At 45.3% G+C, this 19,465-nt stretch overlaps 1 protein-coding gene across 1 annotated transcript; it reads left to right on the top strand.

Moving 5' to 3' along the window:
- Window positions 1-1,407: 1,407 nt before the first annotated feature.
- Window positions 1,408-18,812, top strand: LOC112240638 (progesterone-induced-blocking factor 1-like). Its single transcript, XM_042313530.1, has 15 exons — window positions 1,408-2,137; window positions 3,310-3,410; window positions 3,721-3,941; window positions 4,284-4,312; window positions 7,883-8,016; window positions 8,174-8,282; window positions 9,387-9,479; window positions 9,529-9,615; window positions 9,737-9,821; window positions 9,942-9,962; window positions 10,084-10,250; window positions 10,367-10,483; window positions 10,588-10,691; window positions 15,277-15,411; window positions 18,710-18,812. The coding sequence occupies exons 1-15, from the start codon at window positions 1,880-1,882 to the stop codon at window positions 18,810-18,812; spliced, it is 1,764 nt and encodes a 587-aa protein (XP_042169464.1). The 5' UTR covers window positions 1,408-1,879.
- The last annotated feature ends 653 nt before the right edge of the window (window positions 18,813-19,465 follow it).

Raw genomic sequence — 19,465 nt, 5'->3', positions numbered from 1 at the left:
TGTCGGGAGGACACCTGGGATGTAGGACACCTGTCTAGGGAGGACACCTGTAAAAGGCCTTTTGTTCTTTCACCTGCCAAATGTCTGAACATGGAAGGACACCTGTCTGCAGGGGAGGACACCTGTCTGAGATGTGAGATGTGTCTAGGGAGGACACCTGTCTAAGGAGTCATTTCTAAAGTGTTTTTATTGCTTTATTTAAGAGAAATTCCAGGAGTGATCGATGAACACTGAATCATATGGCTAATGGCAAGAAGGAGAAGAGTTAGTCTGTTCTAGTGATATTTTTTGATGTGGAATCTCTCTGTGGTGTACCTGGGATGTATGTACTGTTGGAGCTTCTGTAAAAAGGCCTTTTGTTCTTTCTGCCAAATGTGTGAACATGGAAGAAGTGTCTGCAGACAAGAAGCTGAGATGTGAGATGTGTGGAACACCACTATGAAGGAGATGTTAAATGTTTAGTAGAGAATAGAGCATGAAGAAGAGCAATCAACTGTGGTGGGGAGCATGGAGAGCAATCAACTGTGGTGTGGAGCATGAAGAGCAATCAACTGTGGTGGGGAGCATGAAGAGCAATCAACTGTGGTGGGGAGCATGAAGAGCATGAAGCGCAATCAACTGTGGTGGGGAGCATGAAGAGCAATCAACTGTGGTGGGGAGCATGAAGAGCATGAAGCGCAATCAACTGTGGTGGGGAGCATGAAGAGCAATCATTGGAGTTCCCAATGTAGGGTGGAAGAGACTGAGGTTGCTCAAATCAAAGGCAGTTGAGAGTCTCCTATGCAGAGGCTGTCAAAAGGGTTGAAAGTGTGAGTATATCTGAAGGTCCTGCGGTAGTGTAGAATGGTATGCCTACATTGGAGCCTTCACCACAGGCTGAGAATCAACAGCAGGACCCAGAAATCCTTCATGTGAAGATAGTGGACTCTGTGTCATTTATAGCATTGGTGATAAACGGAACTGCACAAGTTGAATGTAAGTCAAGAAAGATCGATATAATTGTTAATGTAGCTGAACTGTTTCTGGGATTAAAATCTTTATACATTATTATTATTTTATTTTTAGTTGTTAAAATGTCTGTTTTCACCCCACCCAGTAGGTGGTGGCAATGCACCATTTTGAAATGTAGTCCGCCAATAAAACCTCGAAGAAGAAAACCGTGCTGACTGCCTGCCTCCGAACTTTCTCTCCCCTCTTAACCATCTCCCTCAGATTACCACTCAAAGCAATGAATTTTCTATTGACTGTCAATCTCATTATGTCTTGTTTTGGTGCTTTAAAGCGCTTTGAGATTCTTTATGTAATGAATAACGCTGTAAAAGTTGAATAAATTATAATTAACTGTTGCTGTTTCTGGCGGACATTTTATGTGGTTGCAAAACAAACGGAAGTGACATCGGATGTCACTTCCGTTTGTTTGTTGTGATCCTGCTAGCGACGGTTTCTATGCGATTCGAAGCGGGACCGTTGAAATGATGAAAACAGCGACCACCGAACATTTAGGGTTGTTCGCGAATATAAATAGTAAAATGTATGGATATTACAACAACAACAAAAAAAAATAGAATAATTTGTAAGGAATTAGCCAGCTAGCTATGAAAGCTACCCGTTGGACAGTGAACTTTTCCAACTATTCGACGTTGGCTAACTATAGCTCGTTACCAGTATATGTCGCGCAACAGTCGACGTTGTTAGCTAGTTAGTACAATCATTCAACTAGCTAGCTAACGCCTTAACTGTCCTTGAACTCGTTGAGCTCGCTAATCCTTAATCTTCGGTAATACTAAAGTTATATGCTCAGTAAGTGAGCTGGCAAAAAAAAGCAGATCACTACTTGTTTGACAAAAGCGAGGTAAGCTAAACGTTATCTAGCTTCAAAATGCCTCCGAAGAAGCAGAAAAACCCGTCGGTGAATATCTCCAGCTCGCTAGAGGAGTCGGAAGAATTCAGTCTGGAGACCACGGTGCCTACGGAAGACATCTCGTCGTCGGACGAACGGGACCGCACCGGGACGCAGAAAGTCACCCGACAGCTCATCGAGAGGAAAGAGCTACTGCACAACTTACAGCTGTTAAAAATAGAGATGTCGCAGAAAAATCTCATCATAGATAACATGAAAGTGGACCACTTGACAAAGGTAGTTAGCTAGGATCTCAAAGATGTTCTGTCGAGCTACTAAACCTTTCACATCAGCATACATGTGGGGCTGCTTCTCAAATAGTCTCCTATTCTATTACTAATGACTAGAGGGCCCTAAAGTAGGGACGTCAAACGACGTTCAGCCTGCTTCTTTTATGTTATCTTTAACTCTACATGGTTGGAAAATGACTTGTAAGTAAGTAAGCATTTCACTGTTAGTTTACACTTGTCTATGAAGAATGTGACATAAAATGTGACTTGCTGCACAGACCCTTTGGACACTCCTCTAGACCCCCCCCCCTAAAAAAAAACATCTGTCCCGCTTTAAAGTTACCCTTGGCAGTTTTAATAGTAGAATGCACAAGGTGCAATTTCTAAATTGGGTGGTGCATAATCAGGTCCTCTTGTCATGTCAGTCATTACAGACCGTAGAGAGATATTTATAATGTGTCAGAGATGTCCAGATCAACTAGCCCATGTCAGCTAAAGTTAAAAAATAAAAACATTTACTCATAAAGTGTTAAACAAATCAAAATATATTTGAGATTCTTCAAAGTAGCCACCCCTTTGCCTTGATGACAGCTTTGCACACGCTTGGCATTTTCTCAACCAGCTTCACCTGGAATTATTTTCCAACAGTCTTGCTGAGCACTTGCTGGCTGCTTTTCCTTCACTCTGCGGTCCAACTCATCCCAAAGCTTCTCAATTGGGTTGAGGTCAGGTGATTGTGGAGGCCAGGTCATCTGATGCAGCACTCCCTCATTCTCCTTCTTGGTGTTGGGTCATTGTCCTGTTGAAAAACTATAATAAAACTATAATTTTTTTACTGTGCTGTTTCACAAAGGTTGTGAACCTAAATACATTTTCCAGACCCAGTATAATTTGCATTTCGTTATCTTGTTGTTTTTCGTCCCACCCTTTTAGTTCCAAACACAACCTGTCCTTTCAACATGAATTTCCCATGGTATTGTACTTAATCAGGTAGGAACTGATAAAGGAGTCCAAAAACATGCGGCCATTTTAGATTTATTTTCATTATATACCAGATAGCACCAGAACGGGGTTTGTCCTGCCCCGGCTGAAGTAGTGCACTATAATAGGAAAGAGAATTAGGGGCCATTGGGGACACGTTTATGTATCACTCTACTTGTTCTGTGCTCTCTTCCCTAGACGGAGGAGCTGGAGGAGAGGCTGAATGTTGCCCTGCACCAGAAACAAGTCCTGGCTCTGAGACTGGACAGCCAGCTGCAACTCACCCAGGATGAGGGGAGGTAGGAACAGATCTGAGACCTTGACTTACCTTAGCCTCAATAATATGACAGATACAGAGTCTCTCTGATCAGTCGGAGGGGTCGTAGGTCAACACAGGATCACCTTGCTGAACCCAGAACCTCTAAAAGATTGGAAGATGTTCAACCAAGTCTCTCTGATCAGTCGGAGGGGTCGTAGGGCAACACAGGATCACCTTGCTGAACCCAGAACCTCTAAAAGATTGAAAGATGTTCAACCAAGCAGGCTTGGAAAGGGTGCCCTCTTTTTATATTTGCCTCTAGTCAGTGTGGTTCTCTGTCTGTCCTGCAGGAAGCAGCAGGCTCTGAGGAAGCAGGAGATGGATGGGATCCTACTGAGACAGAAGCAGCTGGAGGAGACTAACAGACGGCTGTGTGACAAGGCAGGAGACCTGCGACGCAGCCTCAGGGACCTGGAGCTCACCGAGGACAAATACAAGGAGCTCCGAGATATCCCAGAGGAGAGACTCTCTATCACTGAATACGTAGCGGTGAGAACTGGGGAGAGATCCTGCTAATGTGGTGTGGTAATGCAGTGTGTTGTGGTAATGCAGTGTGTTAATGCAGTGTGTTGTGGTAATGATATCCCAGAGGAGAGACTCTATCACTGAATACGTAGCGGTGAGAACTGGGGAGAGATCCTGCTAATGTGGTGTGGTAATGCAGTGTGTTAATGCAGTGTGTTGTGTGTTGTGTTAATGCAGTGTGTTGTGTTATAATGCAGTGTGTTGCATTAATGCAGTGTGTTGTGTTAATGCAGTGTGTTGTGTTAATGCAGTGTGTTGTGTTATAATGCAGTGTGTTGTGTTTAATGCAGTGTGTTGTGTTAATGCAGTGTGTTGTGTTATAATGCAGTGTGCTGTGTGTTAATGCAGTGTGTTGTGGTAATGCAGTGTGTTGTTATAATGCAGTGTGTTGTGGTAATGCAGTGTGCTGTGTGTTAATGCAGTGTGCTGTGTGTTAATGCAGTGTGTTGTGTTATAATGCAGTGTGTTGTGTTATAATGCAGTGTGTTGTTATAATGCAGTGTGTTGTGGTAATGCAGTGTGCTGTGTTATAATGCAGTGTGTTGTGGTAATGCAGTGTGTTGTTATAATGCAGTGTGTTGTGGTAATGCAGTGTGCTGTGTGTTAATGCAGTGTGTTGTGTTATAATGCAGTGTGTTGTTATAATGCAGTGTGTTGTGTTATAATGCAGTGTGTTGTGTTATAATGCAGTGTGTTGTGTTAATGCAGTGTGTTGTGTTATAATGCAGTGTGTTGTTATAATGCAGTGTGGCGTGTTATAATGTGTGTTATAATGCAGTGTGTTGTGTTATAATGCAGTGTGTTGTGTTATAATGCAGTGTGTTGTGTTATAATGCAGTGTGCTGTTATAATGCAGTGTGTTGTGTTATAATGCAGTGTGTTGTGTTATAATGCAGTGTGTTGTGTGTAATGCAGTGTGTTGTGTTATAATGCAGTGTGTTGTTAATGCAGTGTGCAGTGTGTTGTGTTAATGCAGTGTGTTGTGTTAATGCAGTGTGTTGTGTTATATGCAGTGTGTTGTGTTATGCAGTGTGTTGTGTAATGCAGTTATAATGCAGTGTGTTGTGGTAATGCAGTGTGTTGTGTTATATGCAGTGTGTTGTGTTAATGCAGTGTGTTGTGTTATAATGCAGTGTGTTGTGTTATAATGCAGTGTGTTGTGTTATAATGCAGTGTGCTGTGTTGTGCTGTGTTATAATGCAGTGTGTTGTTATGATGCAGTGTGCTGTGTTATAATGCAGTGTGTTGTTATGATGCAGTGTGTTGTGTTATAATGCAGTGTGTTGTGTTATAATGCAGTGTGTTGTGTTATAATGCAGTGTGTTGTGTTATAATGCTGTGTGTTGTGTTAATGCAGTGTGCAGTGTGTGTTATAATGCAGTGTGTTGTGTTATAATGCAGTGTGTTGTGTTATAATGCAGTGTGTTGTGTGTATAATGCAGTGTTGTGTTATAATGTGTGTTGTTATAATGCAGTGTGTTGTGTTATAATGCAGTGTGTTGTGTTATAATGCTGTGTGTTGTGTTATGTGTTGTGTTAATGCAGTGTGTTGTGTTATAATGCAGTGTGTTGTGTGTATGTTATAATGCAGTGTGTTGTGTTATGCAGTGTGTTGTGTTATAATGCAGTGTGTTGTGTTATAATGCAGTGTGTTGTTATAATGCAGTGTGTTGTGTTATAATGCAGTGTGTTGTGTTAAATGCAGTGTGTTGTGTGTGTTGTGTTAATGCAGTGTGTTGTGTTATAATGCAGTGTGTTGTGGTAATGCAGTGTGTTATAATGCAGTGTTTGCATAATGCAGTGTGTTGTGTTAATGCAGTGTGTTGTGTTATAATGCAGTGTGTTGTGTTATAATGCAGTGTGTGTTATAATGCAGTGTGTTGTTATAATGCAGTGTGTTGTGGTAATGCAGTGTGTTGTGTTATGATGCAGTGTGCTGTGTGTTAATGCAGTGTGTTGTGTTAATGCAGTGTGTTGTGTTGTATAATGCAGTGTGTTGTGGTAATGCAGTGTGCTGTGTTATAATGCAGTGTGTTGTGTAATGCAGTGTGTTGTTATATGCAGTGTGTTGTGTTATAATGCAGTGTGTTGTGTATAATAATGCAGTGTGCAGTGTGTGTGTTATAATGCAGTGTGTTGTTATAATGCAGTGTGTTGTGTTATAATGCAGTGTGTTGTGTTATAATGCAGTGTGTTGTGTTATGATGCAGTGTGTTGTGTTATAATGCAGTGTGTTGTGTTATAATGCAGTGTGTTGTTTATAATGCAGTGTGTTGTGTTATAATGCAGTGTGTTGTGTTATAATGCAGTGTGTTGTTATGATGCAGTGTGTTGTGTTATAATGCAGTGTGTTGTGTTATAATGCAGTGTGTTGTGTTATAATGCTGTGTGATCCAGTGTGTTGTTATAATGCAGTGTGTTGTTAATGCATGCTGTGTGTTAATGCAGTGTGTGTGTGTTATAATGCAGTGTGTTGTTATAATGCAGTGTGTTGTGGTAATGCAGTGTGTTGTGTTATAATGCAGTGTGTTGTGTTATAATGCAGTGTGTTGTGTTATAATGCAGTGTGTTGTGTTATAATGCAGTGTGTTGTGTTATAATGCAGTGTGTTGTTATAATGCAGTGTGTTGTGTTATGATGCAGTGTGTTGTGTTATAATGCAGTGTGTTGTGTTAATGCAGTGTGTTGTGTTATAATGCAGTGTGTTGTGTTATAATGCAGTGTGTTGTTATAATGCAGTGTGTTGTTATAATGCAGTGTGTTGTGTTAATGCAGTGTGTTGTGTTATAATGCAGTGTGTTGTGTTATAATGCAGTGTGTTGTGTTAATGCAGTGTGTTGTGTTATCATGCAGTGTGTTGTGTTATAATGCAGTGTGTTGTGTTAATGCAGTGTGTTGTGTTATAATGCAGTGTGTTGTGTTATAATGCAGTGTGTTGTTATAATGCAGTGTGTTGTGTTAATGCAGTGTGTTGTGTTATAATGCAGTGTGTTGTGTTATAATGCAGTGTGTTGTGTTATAATGCAGTGTGTTGTGTTATAATGCAGTGTGTTGTGTATTGTGTTAATGCAGTGTGGTGTGTTATAATGCAGTGTGTTGTGTTATAATGCAGTGTGTTGTTATAATGCAGTGTGTTGTTATGATGCAGTGTGTTGTGTTATAATGCAGTGCCTTCATGGATAATGCAGTGTGGTGTGTTATAATGCAGACAGAGAGAGGACAGATCAGAGCCTTGTGTTATAATGCAGTGTGAGGTTACAGACATGATGCAGAGTGTTGTGTTATAATCAGAGCCAGTGTCATACAGACAGAGTGTTGTTATGGAGGTACAGACAGATAAGAGAGAGTTGTTAGATCAGAGCCTTCATAATGGAGGTACATGACAGAGAGTTGTCAGAGCCTTATAATGCAGATCAGAGCCTTCAGGTGCCTTAATGCTGTGGAGGTTCTCCCAGACAGAGAGGTGAGATCAGAGCTCTCTCTCCATGGAGGAACAGACAGAGACCTGAGACAGATCAGAGCCTTCAGATGGATGGTACAGACAGAGAGAGGTACAGACAGAGAGGACAGATCAGAGCCTTCATGGAGGTACAGACAGAGAGAGGACAGATCAGAGCCTTCATGGAGGTACAGACAGAGAGAGGACAGATCAGAGCCTTCATGGAGGTACAGACAGAGAGAGGACAGATCAGAGCCTTCATGGAGGTACAGACAGAGAGAGGACAGATCAGAGCCTTCATGGAGGTACAGACAGAGAGAGGACAGATCAGAGCCTTCATGGAGGTACAGACAGAGAGAGGACAGATCAGAGCCTTCATGGAGCTACAGACAGAGAGAGGACAGATCAGATCCTTCATGCGGGTACTGTTTGTCTTAGAGCAGTGTCGGTCCATGTGATTGTATTGTGACCTTCCTCCTGTGGTGTAGAGTTACGAGGAGGAGCGCAGGGTGAGGTCAGAGCTGGAGATCAGGAACCAGAGACTAACTCTGGAGCTGGCTGACACTAAAGGGCTCATCCAGGAGGGAGACTTCAAGCGGGACAACTACTCTAACATCAAACGGTGAGAGAGAGAGGGAGGAAAGACCACCTCGGTTTTCATCAAGTGTCAGATCAAATGTCTGGAGAAGGATTTACAAAATGGACTCTTTCACTTTGAAAAATGTATTTGTGTGTTTAGACATTTAGAAACTAAACGTCGATCCTCCCTTCCTTTCCAGTGAGCGGGATGCGTTTGAGTGTGAGGTGAGAGAGTTGAGGAAGAGGCTGGAGCTGCTGGAGATGACTCATGAGGTCCAGACCAGGGAGAGGAATGAGCTGAGTCGAGAGGTACAACACCAACCTGGATACTACTGCTACCTGCCTAGCTCCTTGATGTTGCCAATGTTGCCAACACAGGACTTTTCAAAGTACCACTGATTGGCTGATAGATGTTGTCTCACCTTCCTTAGTGGAAGATACTGACTGGAAGTCCCTCTGAATTACAGCATCTGCTAAATGACAACATGTCACATTAAATGTCCTCCAGGTGTCTGCAGCAGACAGTGACCCTCCTCCAGATGGATTGACTACCTCTAACCCCTCTGTCCTCCAGATGTCTACTCTGGAGCAGTCAGTGACCCTCCTCCAGATGGACGGACTACCTCTAACCCCTCTGTCCTCCAGGTGTCTGCAGCAGACGGTGACCCTCCTCCAGATGGATAGACTACCTCTAACCCCTCTGTCCTCCAGGTGTCTACTCTGCAGCAGACGGTGACCCTCCTCCAGATGGATAGACTACCCCTAACCCCTCTGTCCTCCAGGTGTCTACTCTGCAGCAGACGGTGCCCCTCCTCCAGATTGATAAAGACTACCTCTAACCCCTCTGTCCTCCAGGTGTCTGCAGCAGACGGTGACCCTCCTCCAGAAGGATAGACTACCTCTAACCCCTCTGTGTTCCAGGTGTCTACTCTGCAGCAGACAGTGACCCTCCTCCAGAAGGATAGACTACCTCTAACCCCTCTGTGTTCCAGGTGTCTACTCTGCAGCAGACAGTGACCCTCCTCCAGATGGATTGACTACCTCTAACCCCTCTGTGTTCCAGGTGTCTACTCTGCAGCAGACAGTGACCCTCCTCCAGATGGATAGACTACCTCTAACCCCTATGTCCTCCAGGTGTCTTCAGCAGACGGTGACCCTCCTCCAGAAGGATAGACTACCTCTAACCCCTCTGTGTTCCAGGTGTCTACTCTGCAGCAGACAGTACCCCTCCCCCAGATGGATTGACTACCTCTAACCCCTCTGTTCTCCAGGTGTCTACTCTGCAGCAGACGGTGACCCTCCTCCAGATGGATAGACTACCTCTAACCCCTCTGTCCTCCAGGTGTCTACTCTGCAGCAGACGGTGACCCTCCTCCAGATGGATTGACTACCTCTAACCCCTCTGTCCTCCAGGTGTCTACTCTGCAGCAGACGGTGCCCCTCCTCCAGATGGATAGACTACCTCTAACCCCTCTGTCCTCCAGGTGTCTACTCTGCAGCAGACGGTGACCCTCCTCCAGATGGATTGACTACCTCTAACCCCTCTGTCCTCCAGGTGTCTACTCTGCAGCAGACGGTGCCCCTCCTCCAGATGGATAGACTACCTCTAACCCCTCTGTCCTCCAGGTGTCTGCAGCAGACGGTGACCCTCCTCCAGATGGATAGACTACCTCTAACCCCTCTGTCCTCCAGGTGTCTACTCTGCAGCAGACGGTGACCCTCCTCCAGATGGATAGACTACCTCTAACCCCTCTGTCCTCCAGGTGTCTACTCTGCAGCAGACGGTGCCCCTCCTCCAGATGGATAGACTACCTCTAACCCCTCTCCTCCAGGTGTCTGCAGCAGACGGTGACCCTCCTCCAGATGGATAGACTACCTCTAACCCCTCTGTTCTCCAGGTGTCTACTCTGCAGCAGACAGTGCCCTCCTCCAGATGGATTGACTACCTCTAACCCCTCTGTCCTCCAGGTGTCTACTCTGCAGCAGTCGGTGACCCTCCTCCAGATGGATAGACTACCTCTAACCCCTCTGTTCACCAGGTGTCTACTCTGCAGCAGTCAGTGACCCTCCTCCAGATGGATAGACTACCCCTAACCCCTCTGTCCTCCAGGTGTCTACTCTGCAGCAGACGGTGCCCCTCCTCCAGATGGATTGACTACCTCTAACCCCTCTGTCCTCCAGGTGTCTACTCTGCAGCAGTCAGTGACCCTCCTCCAGATGGATCAGACTACCCTCCCTAACCCCTCTGTCCTCCAGGTGTCTACTCTGCAGCAGACGGTGCCCCTCCTCCAGATTGATAAAGACTACCTCTAACCCGTCCTCCAGGTGTCTGCAGCAGACGGTGACCCTCCTCCAGAAGGATAGACTACCTCCCTAACCCCTCTGTGTTCCAGGTGTCTACTCTGCAGCAGACAGTGACCCCTCCTCCAGGTCAGGATAGACTCCCTAACCCCTCTGTGTTCCAGGTGTCTACTCTACAGCAGACGGTGCCCTCCTCCAGATGGATTGAGGTCAGTACCTCTAACCCCTAACCCTTCCTCGAGGTCTACCCTCAGCAGACGGTGACCCTCCTAGGTCAGTACCCTCCCTAACCCTCTGTTCTCCAGGTGTCCAGGGAGGAGCAGACAGTGACCCTCCTCCAGATGGATTGACTACCTCTAACCCCTCTGTCCTCCAGGTGTCTACTCTGCAGCAGTCGGTGACCCTTCTAGATGGATAGTACTACCTCCCTAACCCCTCTGTTCACCAGGTGTCTACTCTCCCAGTTCAGGTCAGACCCTCCCCTCCCTGGATCTAGAGGTCAGTACCCCTCCCTAACCCCCTCTGTCCTCCAGGGTCTACTCTGCAGCAGACGGTCCCTAACCCTCCTAGGTCAGATACCCCTCCCTAACCCTCCCTCCAGGTGTCACAAATAACCCTTCTAGGTCAGTACGGTCCCCCCCTCTGGATTGACTACCTCTAACCCTTCTAGGTCACTCTGCCTAACCCTTCTAGGTCAGTACCCCTCCCCAGATGGATACCCATGGTCAGTACCCTCCCTAACCCTTCTAGGTCAGTACCCTCCCTAACCCTTCTAGGCCAGACCCAGCTAACCCTTCTAGGTCCAGGGAGGAGGTCTACCCTCCCCTAACCCTTCTAGGTCAGTACCCCTCCCTAACCCTTCTAGGTCAGTACTCCTCCCTAACCCTTCTAGGTCAGTACCCTCCCTAACCCTTCTAGGTCAGTACCCTCCCTAACCCTTCTAGGTCAGTACTCCTTCCCAGTACTAACCCTTCTAGGTCAGTACTCCTCCCTAACCCTTCTAGGTCAGTACTCCTCCTAACCCTTCTAGGTCAGTACCCCTCCCTAACCCTTCTAGGTCAGTACTCCTCCCTAACCCTTCTAGGTCAGTACTCCTCCCTAACCCTTCTAGGTCAGTACTCCTCCCTAACCCTTCTAGGTCAGTACCCCTCCCTAACCCTTCTAGGTCAGTACCCCTCCCTAACCCTTCTAGGTCAGTACTCCTCCCTAACCCTTCTAGGTCAGTACTCCCTCCCTAACCCTTCTAGGTCAGTACCCCTCCCTAACCCTTCTAGGTCAGTACTCCTCCCTAACCCTTCTAGGTCAGTACCCCTCCCTAACCCTTCTAGGTCAGTACTCCTCCCTAACCCTTCTAGGTCAGTACTCCTCCCTAACCCTTCTAGGTCAGTACTCCTCCCTAACCCTTCTAGGTCAGTACCCCTCCCTAACCCTTCTAGGTCAGTACCCCTCCCCAACCCTAACCCAGAGGGCCATGGAGGAGGTCTAAGATAAATATATAGCTTCCAGGTGGGTACCCGTCAAGAGGTCTCCATCGCCACCTAAAACTGGGCAGTGTGATTGCAGTACAGACCACCTGGAACGCCCCCTAAGGGCTGGACAGAGCCTGCCAGCCCTTTGGGTGCGTTCCTCCTCAGGTGTGTGTATTGCAGTCTCCTGTCCTGATAATCAGCCTGCCCGGAGAAGTGTTTTACCTTCTTAGGAAGCTTCTTGATGATACATTACATGACCAAAAATATGTGGACACCTGCACGTCCAACATCTCATTCCAAGATCATGGGCTTTAATATGGAGTTGGACCCCCCTTTGCTGCTATAACAGCCTCCACTCTTCAGGGAAGTCATTAATATGGAGTTGGACCCCCCTTTGCTGCTATAACAACCTCCACTCTTCTGGGAAGGCATTAATATGGAGTTGGTCCCCCCTTTGCTGCTATAACAGCCTCCACTCTTCTGGGAAGGCATTAATATGGAGTTGGACCCCCTTTGCTGCTATAACAGCCTCCACTCTTCTGGGAAGGCATTAATATGGAGTTGGACCCCCTCTTCTGCTGCTATAACAGCCTCCACTCTTCTGGGAAGTCATTAATATGGAGTTGGACCCCCCTGCTGCTGCTATAACAGCCTCCACTCTTCTGGGAAGTCATTAATATGGAGTTGGACCCCTTTTGCTGCTATAACAGCCTCCACTCTTCTGGGAAGGCTTTAATATGGAGTTGGACCCCCTTTGCTGCTATAACAGCCTCCACTCTTCTGGGAAGTCATTAATATGGAGTTGGTCCCCCCTATAACAGCCTCCACTCTTCTGGGAAGGCTTTAATATGGAGTTAGACCCCCTTTGCTGCTATAACAGCCTCCACTCTTCTGGGAAGGCTTTAATATGTTGTTGGACCCCCCTTTGCTGCTATAACAACCTCCACTCTTCTGGGAAGGCATTAATATGGAGTTGGACCCCCTTTGCTGCTATAACAGCCTCCACTCTTCTGGGAAGGCATTAATATGGAGTTGGACCCCCTTTGCTGCTATAACAGCCTCCACTCTTCTGGGAAGTCATTAATATGGAGTTGGTCCCCCCTTTGCTGCTATAACAGCCTCCACTCTTCTGGGAAGGCATTAATATGGAGTTGGACCCCCTTTGCTGCTATAACAGCCTCCACTCTTCTGGGAAGTCATTAATATGGAGTTGGACCCCCCTTTGCTGCTATAACAGCCTCCACTCTTCTGGGAAGTCATTAATATGGAGTTGTTGGCTACCCCCACTTTGCTGCTATAACAGCCTCCACTCTTCTGGGAAGTCATGAATATGGAGTTGGACCCCTCCTTTGCTGCTATAACAGCCTCCACTCTTCTGGGAAGGCATTAATATGGAGTTGGACCCCCCTTTGCTGCTATAACAGCCTCCACTCTTCTGGGAAGGCTTTAATATGGAGTTGGACCCCCCTTTGCTGCTATAACAGCCTCCACTCTTCTGGGAAGGCATTAATATGGAGTTGGAACTCTGTCGTGAGTTCTGGAACTTTCCACTTCACAATAGAGGCAATTACAGTTGACCCGGGGCAGAAATGTGACAAACTGACTTGTTGGAAAGGTGGCATTCTATGACGGTGCCACGTTGAAAGTCACTGAGCTCTTCAGTAAGGCAATTCTACTGCCAATGTTTGTCTATGGAGATTGCATGGCTGCGTGCTCGATTTTATACACCTGTCAACAATGGTTGTGGCTGAAATAGCCAAATTCATTAATTTGATGGGGTGTCCACATACTTTTGTATATATTGTACCAGTCAAAAGTTTGGACACACCTAATTCATTCAAGGGTTTTTCTTTATTTTTACTATTTTCTACATTGTAGAATAATAGTGAAGACATCAAAACTATGAAATAACACATATGGAATCATGTAGTAACCAAAATAGTGTTAAACAAATTAAAATACTTTTTATATTTTAGTTTCTTCCACGTAGCCACCCTTTTCTTTGATGACACCTTTGCACACTCTTGGCATTCTCTCAACCAGCTTCACCTGGAATGCTTTTCCAACAGTCTTAAAGGAGTTCCCACATATGCTGAGCACTTGTTCGCTGCTTTTATTTCACTCTGCAGTCCAACTCATCCCAAACCATCTCAACTGGGTTGAGGTCGGGGGATTGTGGAGGCCAGGTCATCTGATGCAGCACTCCATCACTCTCCTTCTTGGTCAAATAGCCCTTATACAGCCTGGAGGTGTGTTGGGTCATTGTCCTGTTGAAAAACAAATGATAGTCCCACTAAGAGCAAACCAGATGGGTTGATGTATCATAGCAGAATGCTGTGGTAGCCATGCTGATTAAATATGCCTTGAATTCTAAATAAACCACTGACAGTATCACTAGCAAAGCACCATCACACCATAACACCTCCTCCTCCATGCTTCACGGTGGGAACCACACATGCAGAGATCATTCGTTCAACTACTCTACATCTCTCGAAGACACAGCGCTTGGAACCAAAAATCTCATATTTGGACTCCTCAGACCGAAGGACATGTTTCCACCAGTCTAATGTCCATTGCTCATGTTTCTTGGTACAAGCAAGTCTCTTCTTCTTATCGGTGTCTTTTAGTAGTGGCTTATTTGCAGCAATTCGACCATGAAGGTCTGATTCACGCAGTCTCCTCTGAACAGTGAAGCAGTGAAGCATTTATTTGGGCTGCAATTTCTGAGGCTGGTAACTCTAATGAACTTATATCCTCAGCAGCAGAGGGAACTCTAATGAACTTATCCTCTGCAGCAGAGGTAACTCTAATGAACTTATCCTCAGCAGCAGAGGGAACTCTAATGAACTTATCCTCTGCAGCAGAGGGAACTCTAATGAACTTATCCTCTGCAGCAGAGGGAACTCTAATGAACTTATCCTCAGCAGCAGAGGGAACTCTAATGAACTTATCCTCTGCAGCAGAGGGAACTCTAATGAACTTATCCTCAGCAGCAGAGGGAACTCTAATGAACTTATCCTCTGCAGCAGAGGGAACTCTAATGAACTTATCCTCAGCAGCAGAGGGAACTCTAATGAACTTACCCTCAGCAGCAGAGGAAACTCTGGGTCTTCCTTTCCTGTGGCGGTTCTCATGAGAGCCAGTTTCATCATAGCGCTTGATGGTTTTTGCGACTGCACTTGAAGAAACTGTCAAAGTACTTGAAATGTTCCGTATTGACTGACCTTCATGTCTTAAAGTAATGATGGACTCTCATTTCTCTTTGCTTATTTGAGCTGTTCTTGCCATAATATGGACTTGGTCTTTTACCAAATAGGGATATCTTCTGTATACCACCCCTACCTGGTCACAACACATCTGATTGGCTCAAACGCATTAAGAAGGAAAGAAATTCCACAATTTAACAAAGCACACCTGTTAATTAAAATGCATTCCAGGTGATTACCTCATTAAGCTGGTTGAGAGAATGCCAAGAGTGTGCAAAGCTGTCATCAAGGCAAAGGATGGCTACAATCAGGTATAATATAATGTTTTTTCCACAGAGACCACTACAAGACAGAGTACGAGAATAAACTTGCTGAGGAGCTGGAGAACATTCGTCTGAAGACCAGCCAGGAGATCGACAGCCTGCAGAGGACCTCAAAGGAGATGTACGAGAGAGAGAACAGGTGAGATTATAGAGATGTATGAGAGAGAGAACAGGTGAGATTATAGAGATGTACCAGAGAGAGAACAGGTGAGATTATAGAGATGTACCAGAGAGAGAGAACAGGTGAGATTATAGAGATGTACCAGAGAGAGAGAGAACAGGTGAGATTATAGAGATGTACCAGAGAGAGAGAGAGAATAGGTGAGATTATAGAGATGTACCAGAGAGAGAGAGAGAAAAGGTGAGATTATAGAGATGTACTAGAGAGAGAACAGGTGAGATTATAGAGATGGACCAGAGAGAGAACAGGTGAGATTATAGAGATGTACCAGAGAGAGAACAGGTGAGATTATAGAGATGTACCAGAGAGAGAGAGAGAGAACAGGTGAGATTATAGAGATGGACCAGAGAGAGAACAGGTGAGATTATAGAGATGTACCAGAGAGAGAACAGGTGAGATTATAGAGATGTACCAGAGAGAGAGAGAGAGAGAACAGGTGAGATTATAGAGATGGACCAGAGAGAGAACAGGTGAGATTATAGAGATGGACCAGAGAGAGAACAGGTGAGATTATAGAGATGTACCAGAGAGAGAGACAGGTGAGATTATAGAGATGTACCAGAGAGAGAGAGAGAGAGAACAGGTGAGATTATAGAGATGGACCAGAGAGAGAACAGGTGAGATTATAGAGATGTACCAGAGAGAGAACAGGTGAGATTATAGAGATGTACCAGAGAGAGAGAGAACAGGTGAGATTATAGAGATGTACCAGAGAGAGAATAGGTGAGATTATAGAGATGTACCAGAGAGAGAACAGGTGAGATTATAGAGATGAACCAGAGATAGAGAAGAACAGGTGAGATTATAGAGATGGACCAGAGAGAGAGAGAGAGAACAGGTGAGATTATAGAGATGGACCAGAGAGAGAACAGGTGAGATTATAGAGATGTACCAGAGAGAGAGAGAGAGAGAGAGAACAGGTGAGATTATAGAGATGGACCAGAGAGAGAACAGGTGAGATTATAGAGATGTACCAGAGAGAGAGAGAACAGGTGAGATTATAGAGATGTACCAGAGAGAGAACAGGTGAGATTATAGAGATGTACCAGAGAGAGAACAGGTGAGATTATAGAGATGTACCAGAGAGAGAGAGAACAGGTGAGATTATAGAGATGGACCAGAGAGAGAGAGAGAACAGGTGAGATTATAGAGATGTACCAGAGAGATGAGAGAGAACAGGTGAGATTATAGAGATGGACCAGAGAGAGAAACAGGTGAGATTATAGAGATGGACCAGAGAGAGAACAGGTGAGATTATAGAGATGTACCAGAGATGAGAGAGAATTATAGAGATGCAGGTGAGATTATAGAGATGTACCAGAGAGAGAACAGGTGAGATTATAGAGATGTACCAGGAGAGAGAGACAGGTGAGATTATAGAGATGTACCAGAGAGAGAACAGGTGAGATTATAGAGATGTACCAGAGAGAGAACAGGTGAGATTATAGAGATGAACCAGAGAGAGAACAGAGAGAGAACAGGTGAGATTATAGAGATGGACCAGAGAGAGAGAGAGAGGTGAGATTAGGTGAGATTATAGAGATGGACCAGAGAGAGAACAGGTGAGATTATAGAGATGTACCAGAGAGAGAACAGGTGAGAGAGAGAGAGAGAGACAGGTGAGATTATAGAGATGGACCAGAGAGAGAACAGGTGAGATTATAGAGATGTACCAGAGAGAGAACAGGTGAGATTATAGAGATGTACCAGAGAGAGAGAGAGAGAACAGAGAGACAGGTGAGATTATAGAGATGTACCAGAGAGAGAACAGGTGAGATTATAGAGATGTACCAGAGAGAGAACAGGTGAGATTATAGAGATGGACCAGAGAGCCAGAGAGAGACAGGTGAGATTATAGAGATGTACCAGAGATACCAGAGAGAGAACAGGTGAGATTATAGAGATGAACCAGAGATAGAGAGAGAACAGGTGAGATTATAGAGATGAAGACCAGAGATGAGATTATGGAGATGTACCAGAGAGAGAGAGAGAGAACAGGTGAGTTTATAGAGATGGACCAGAGAGAGAGAGCAGGTGAGATTAGAGAGAGAACAGGTGAGATTATAGAGATGTACCAGAGAGAGAACAGGTGAGATTATAGAGATGAACCAGAGATAGAGAGAGAGACAGGTGAGATTATAGAGATGAACCAGAGAGAGAGAGAACAGGTGAGATTATAGAGATGAACCAGAGATAGAGAGACAGGTGAGATTATAGAGATGAACCAGAGATAGAGAGAGAACAGGTGAGATTATAGAGATGGACCAGAGAGAGAGAGGTGAGATTACAGGATGAGATTAGAGATGGACCAGAGAGAGAACCAGAGAGAGAGAGACACAGAGAACAGGTGAGATTATAGAGATGTACCAGAGAGAGAGAGAGAGACAGGTGAGATTATAGAGATGTACCAGAGATAGAGAGAGAGGTGAGATTATAGAGATGTACCAGAGATGAGAGAGATGACCACAGGTGAGATTATAGAGATGAACCAGAGATAGAGAGAGAACAGGTGAGATTATAGAGATGGACCAGAGAGATTATAGAGAGAGAGAGAACAGGTGAGAAATAGAGATGGACCAGAGATAGAGATGGACCAGAGAGAGAACAGGTGAGATTATAGAGATGTACCAGAGAGAGCGAGAGAGAGAGAGAACAGGTGAGATTATAGAGATGGACCAGAGAGAGACACAGGTGAGATTATAGAGATGTACCAGAGAGAGAACAGGTGAGATTATAGAGAGGAACCAGAGAGAGAGAGAGAGAACAGGTGAGATTATAGAGATGTACCAGAGAGAGAGAGAGAGAGAGAGAACAGGTGAGATTATAGAGATGGACCAGAGAGAGAACAGGTGAGATTATAGAGATGTACCAGAGAGAGAGCGAGAGAGAGAGAACAGGTGAGATTATAGAGATGCCGCCCGTGTCCTCTAGAGGGGACTCTTTCACTGTGTTCTGAATACAGTACTGTACTTCACTCAGACCATGTATTCAGATATTCAACAAATTGTGTGATTCAGTGCCCCTAAAAATGCACCTTATTCCCTATTTAGTGCCCTTGTCGAAAGTAGTGCGCTATGCACCCTATTCGATAGTAGTGCTCTATGTACCCTATTCGATAGTGCACTACTTTTGACTAGGACCCATAGGTACCATTTGAGACAGTTTGATTGGGAGACTTTTTTTTTTTTCTACATGAAGTCGATTGTTTGTTAATTCTGCATGGTTTTAATTCTTTCTGCTTCTGTCTGTCCTCTAGGAACCTCCGTGAGACGCGGGACAACGCAGTGCTGGAGAAGGACAGAGCGACGACAGCAGAGAGAGAGACACAGGCCAGATACGACCAGCTACTAGAACAGTAAGAGAGAGAGACCAGATACGACCAGCTACTAGAACAGTAAGAGAGAGAGACACAGGCCAGATACGACCAGCTACTAGAACAGTAAGAGAGAGACCAGATACGACCAGCTACTAGAACAGTAAGAGAGAGAGACACAGGCCAGATACGACCAGCTACTAGAACAGTAAGAGAGAGAGACACAGGCCAGATACGACCAGCTACTAGAACAGTAAGAGACACAGGCCAGATACGACCAGCTACTAGAACAGTAAGAGAGAGAGACACAGGCCAGATACGACCAGCTACTAGAACAGTAAGAGAGAGAGACACAGGCCAGATACGACCAGCTACTAGAACAGTAAGAGAGAGAGACCAGATACGACCAGCTACTAGAACAGTAAGAGAGAGAGACACCAGATACTACCAGCTACTAGAACAGTAAGAGAGAGAGACACCAGATACTACCAGCTACTAGAACAGTAAGAGAGAGAGACACAGGCCAGATACGACCAGCTACTAGAACAGTAAGAGAGAGAGACACAGGCCAGATACGACCAGCTACTAGAACAGTAAGAGAGAGAGACACAGGCCAGATAGAACAGTACCAGCTACTAGAAGAACAGTAAGAGAGAGAGACACAGGCCAGATACGACCAGCTACTAGAACAGTAAGAGA

Source organism: Oncorhynchus tshawytscha, unplaced genomic scaffold, assembly GCF_018296145.1.
Source record: "Oncorhynchus tshawytscha isolate Ot180627B unplaced genomic scaffold, Otsh_v2.0 Un_contig_11507_pilon_pilon, whole genome shotgun sequence".
NCBI lineage: Eukaryota > Metazoa > Chordata > Actinopteri > Salmoniformes > Salmonidae > Oncorhynchus > Oncorhynchus tshawytscha.
The sequence above is the reverse complement of the archived record's forward strand: the minus strand, read 5'-3'. Positions and strand labels throughout refer to the sequence as shown.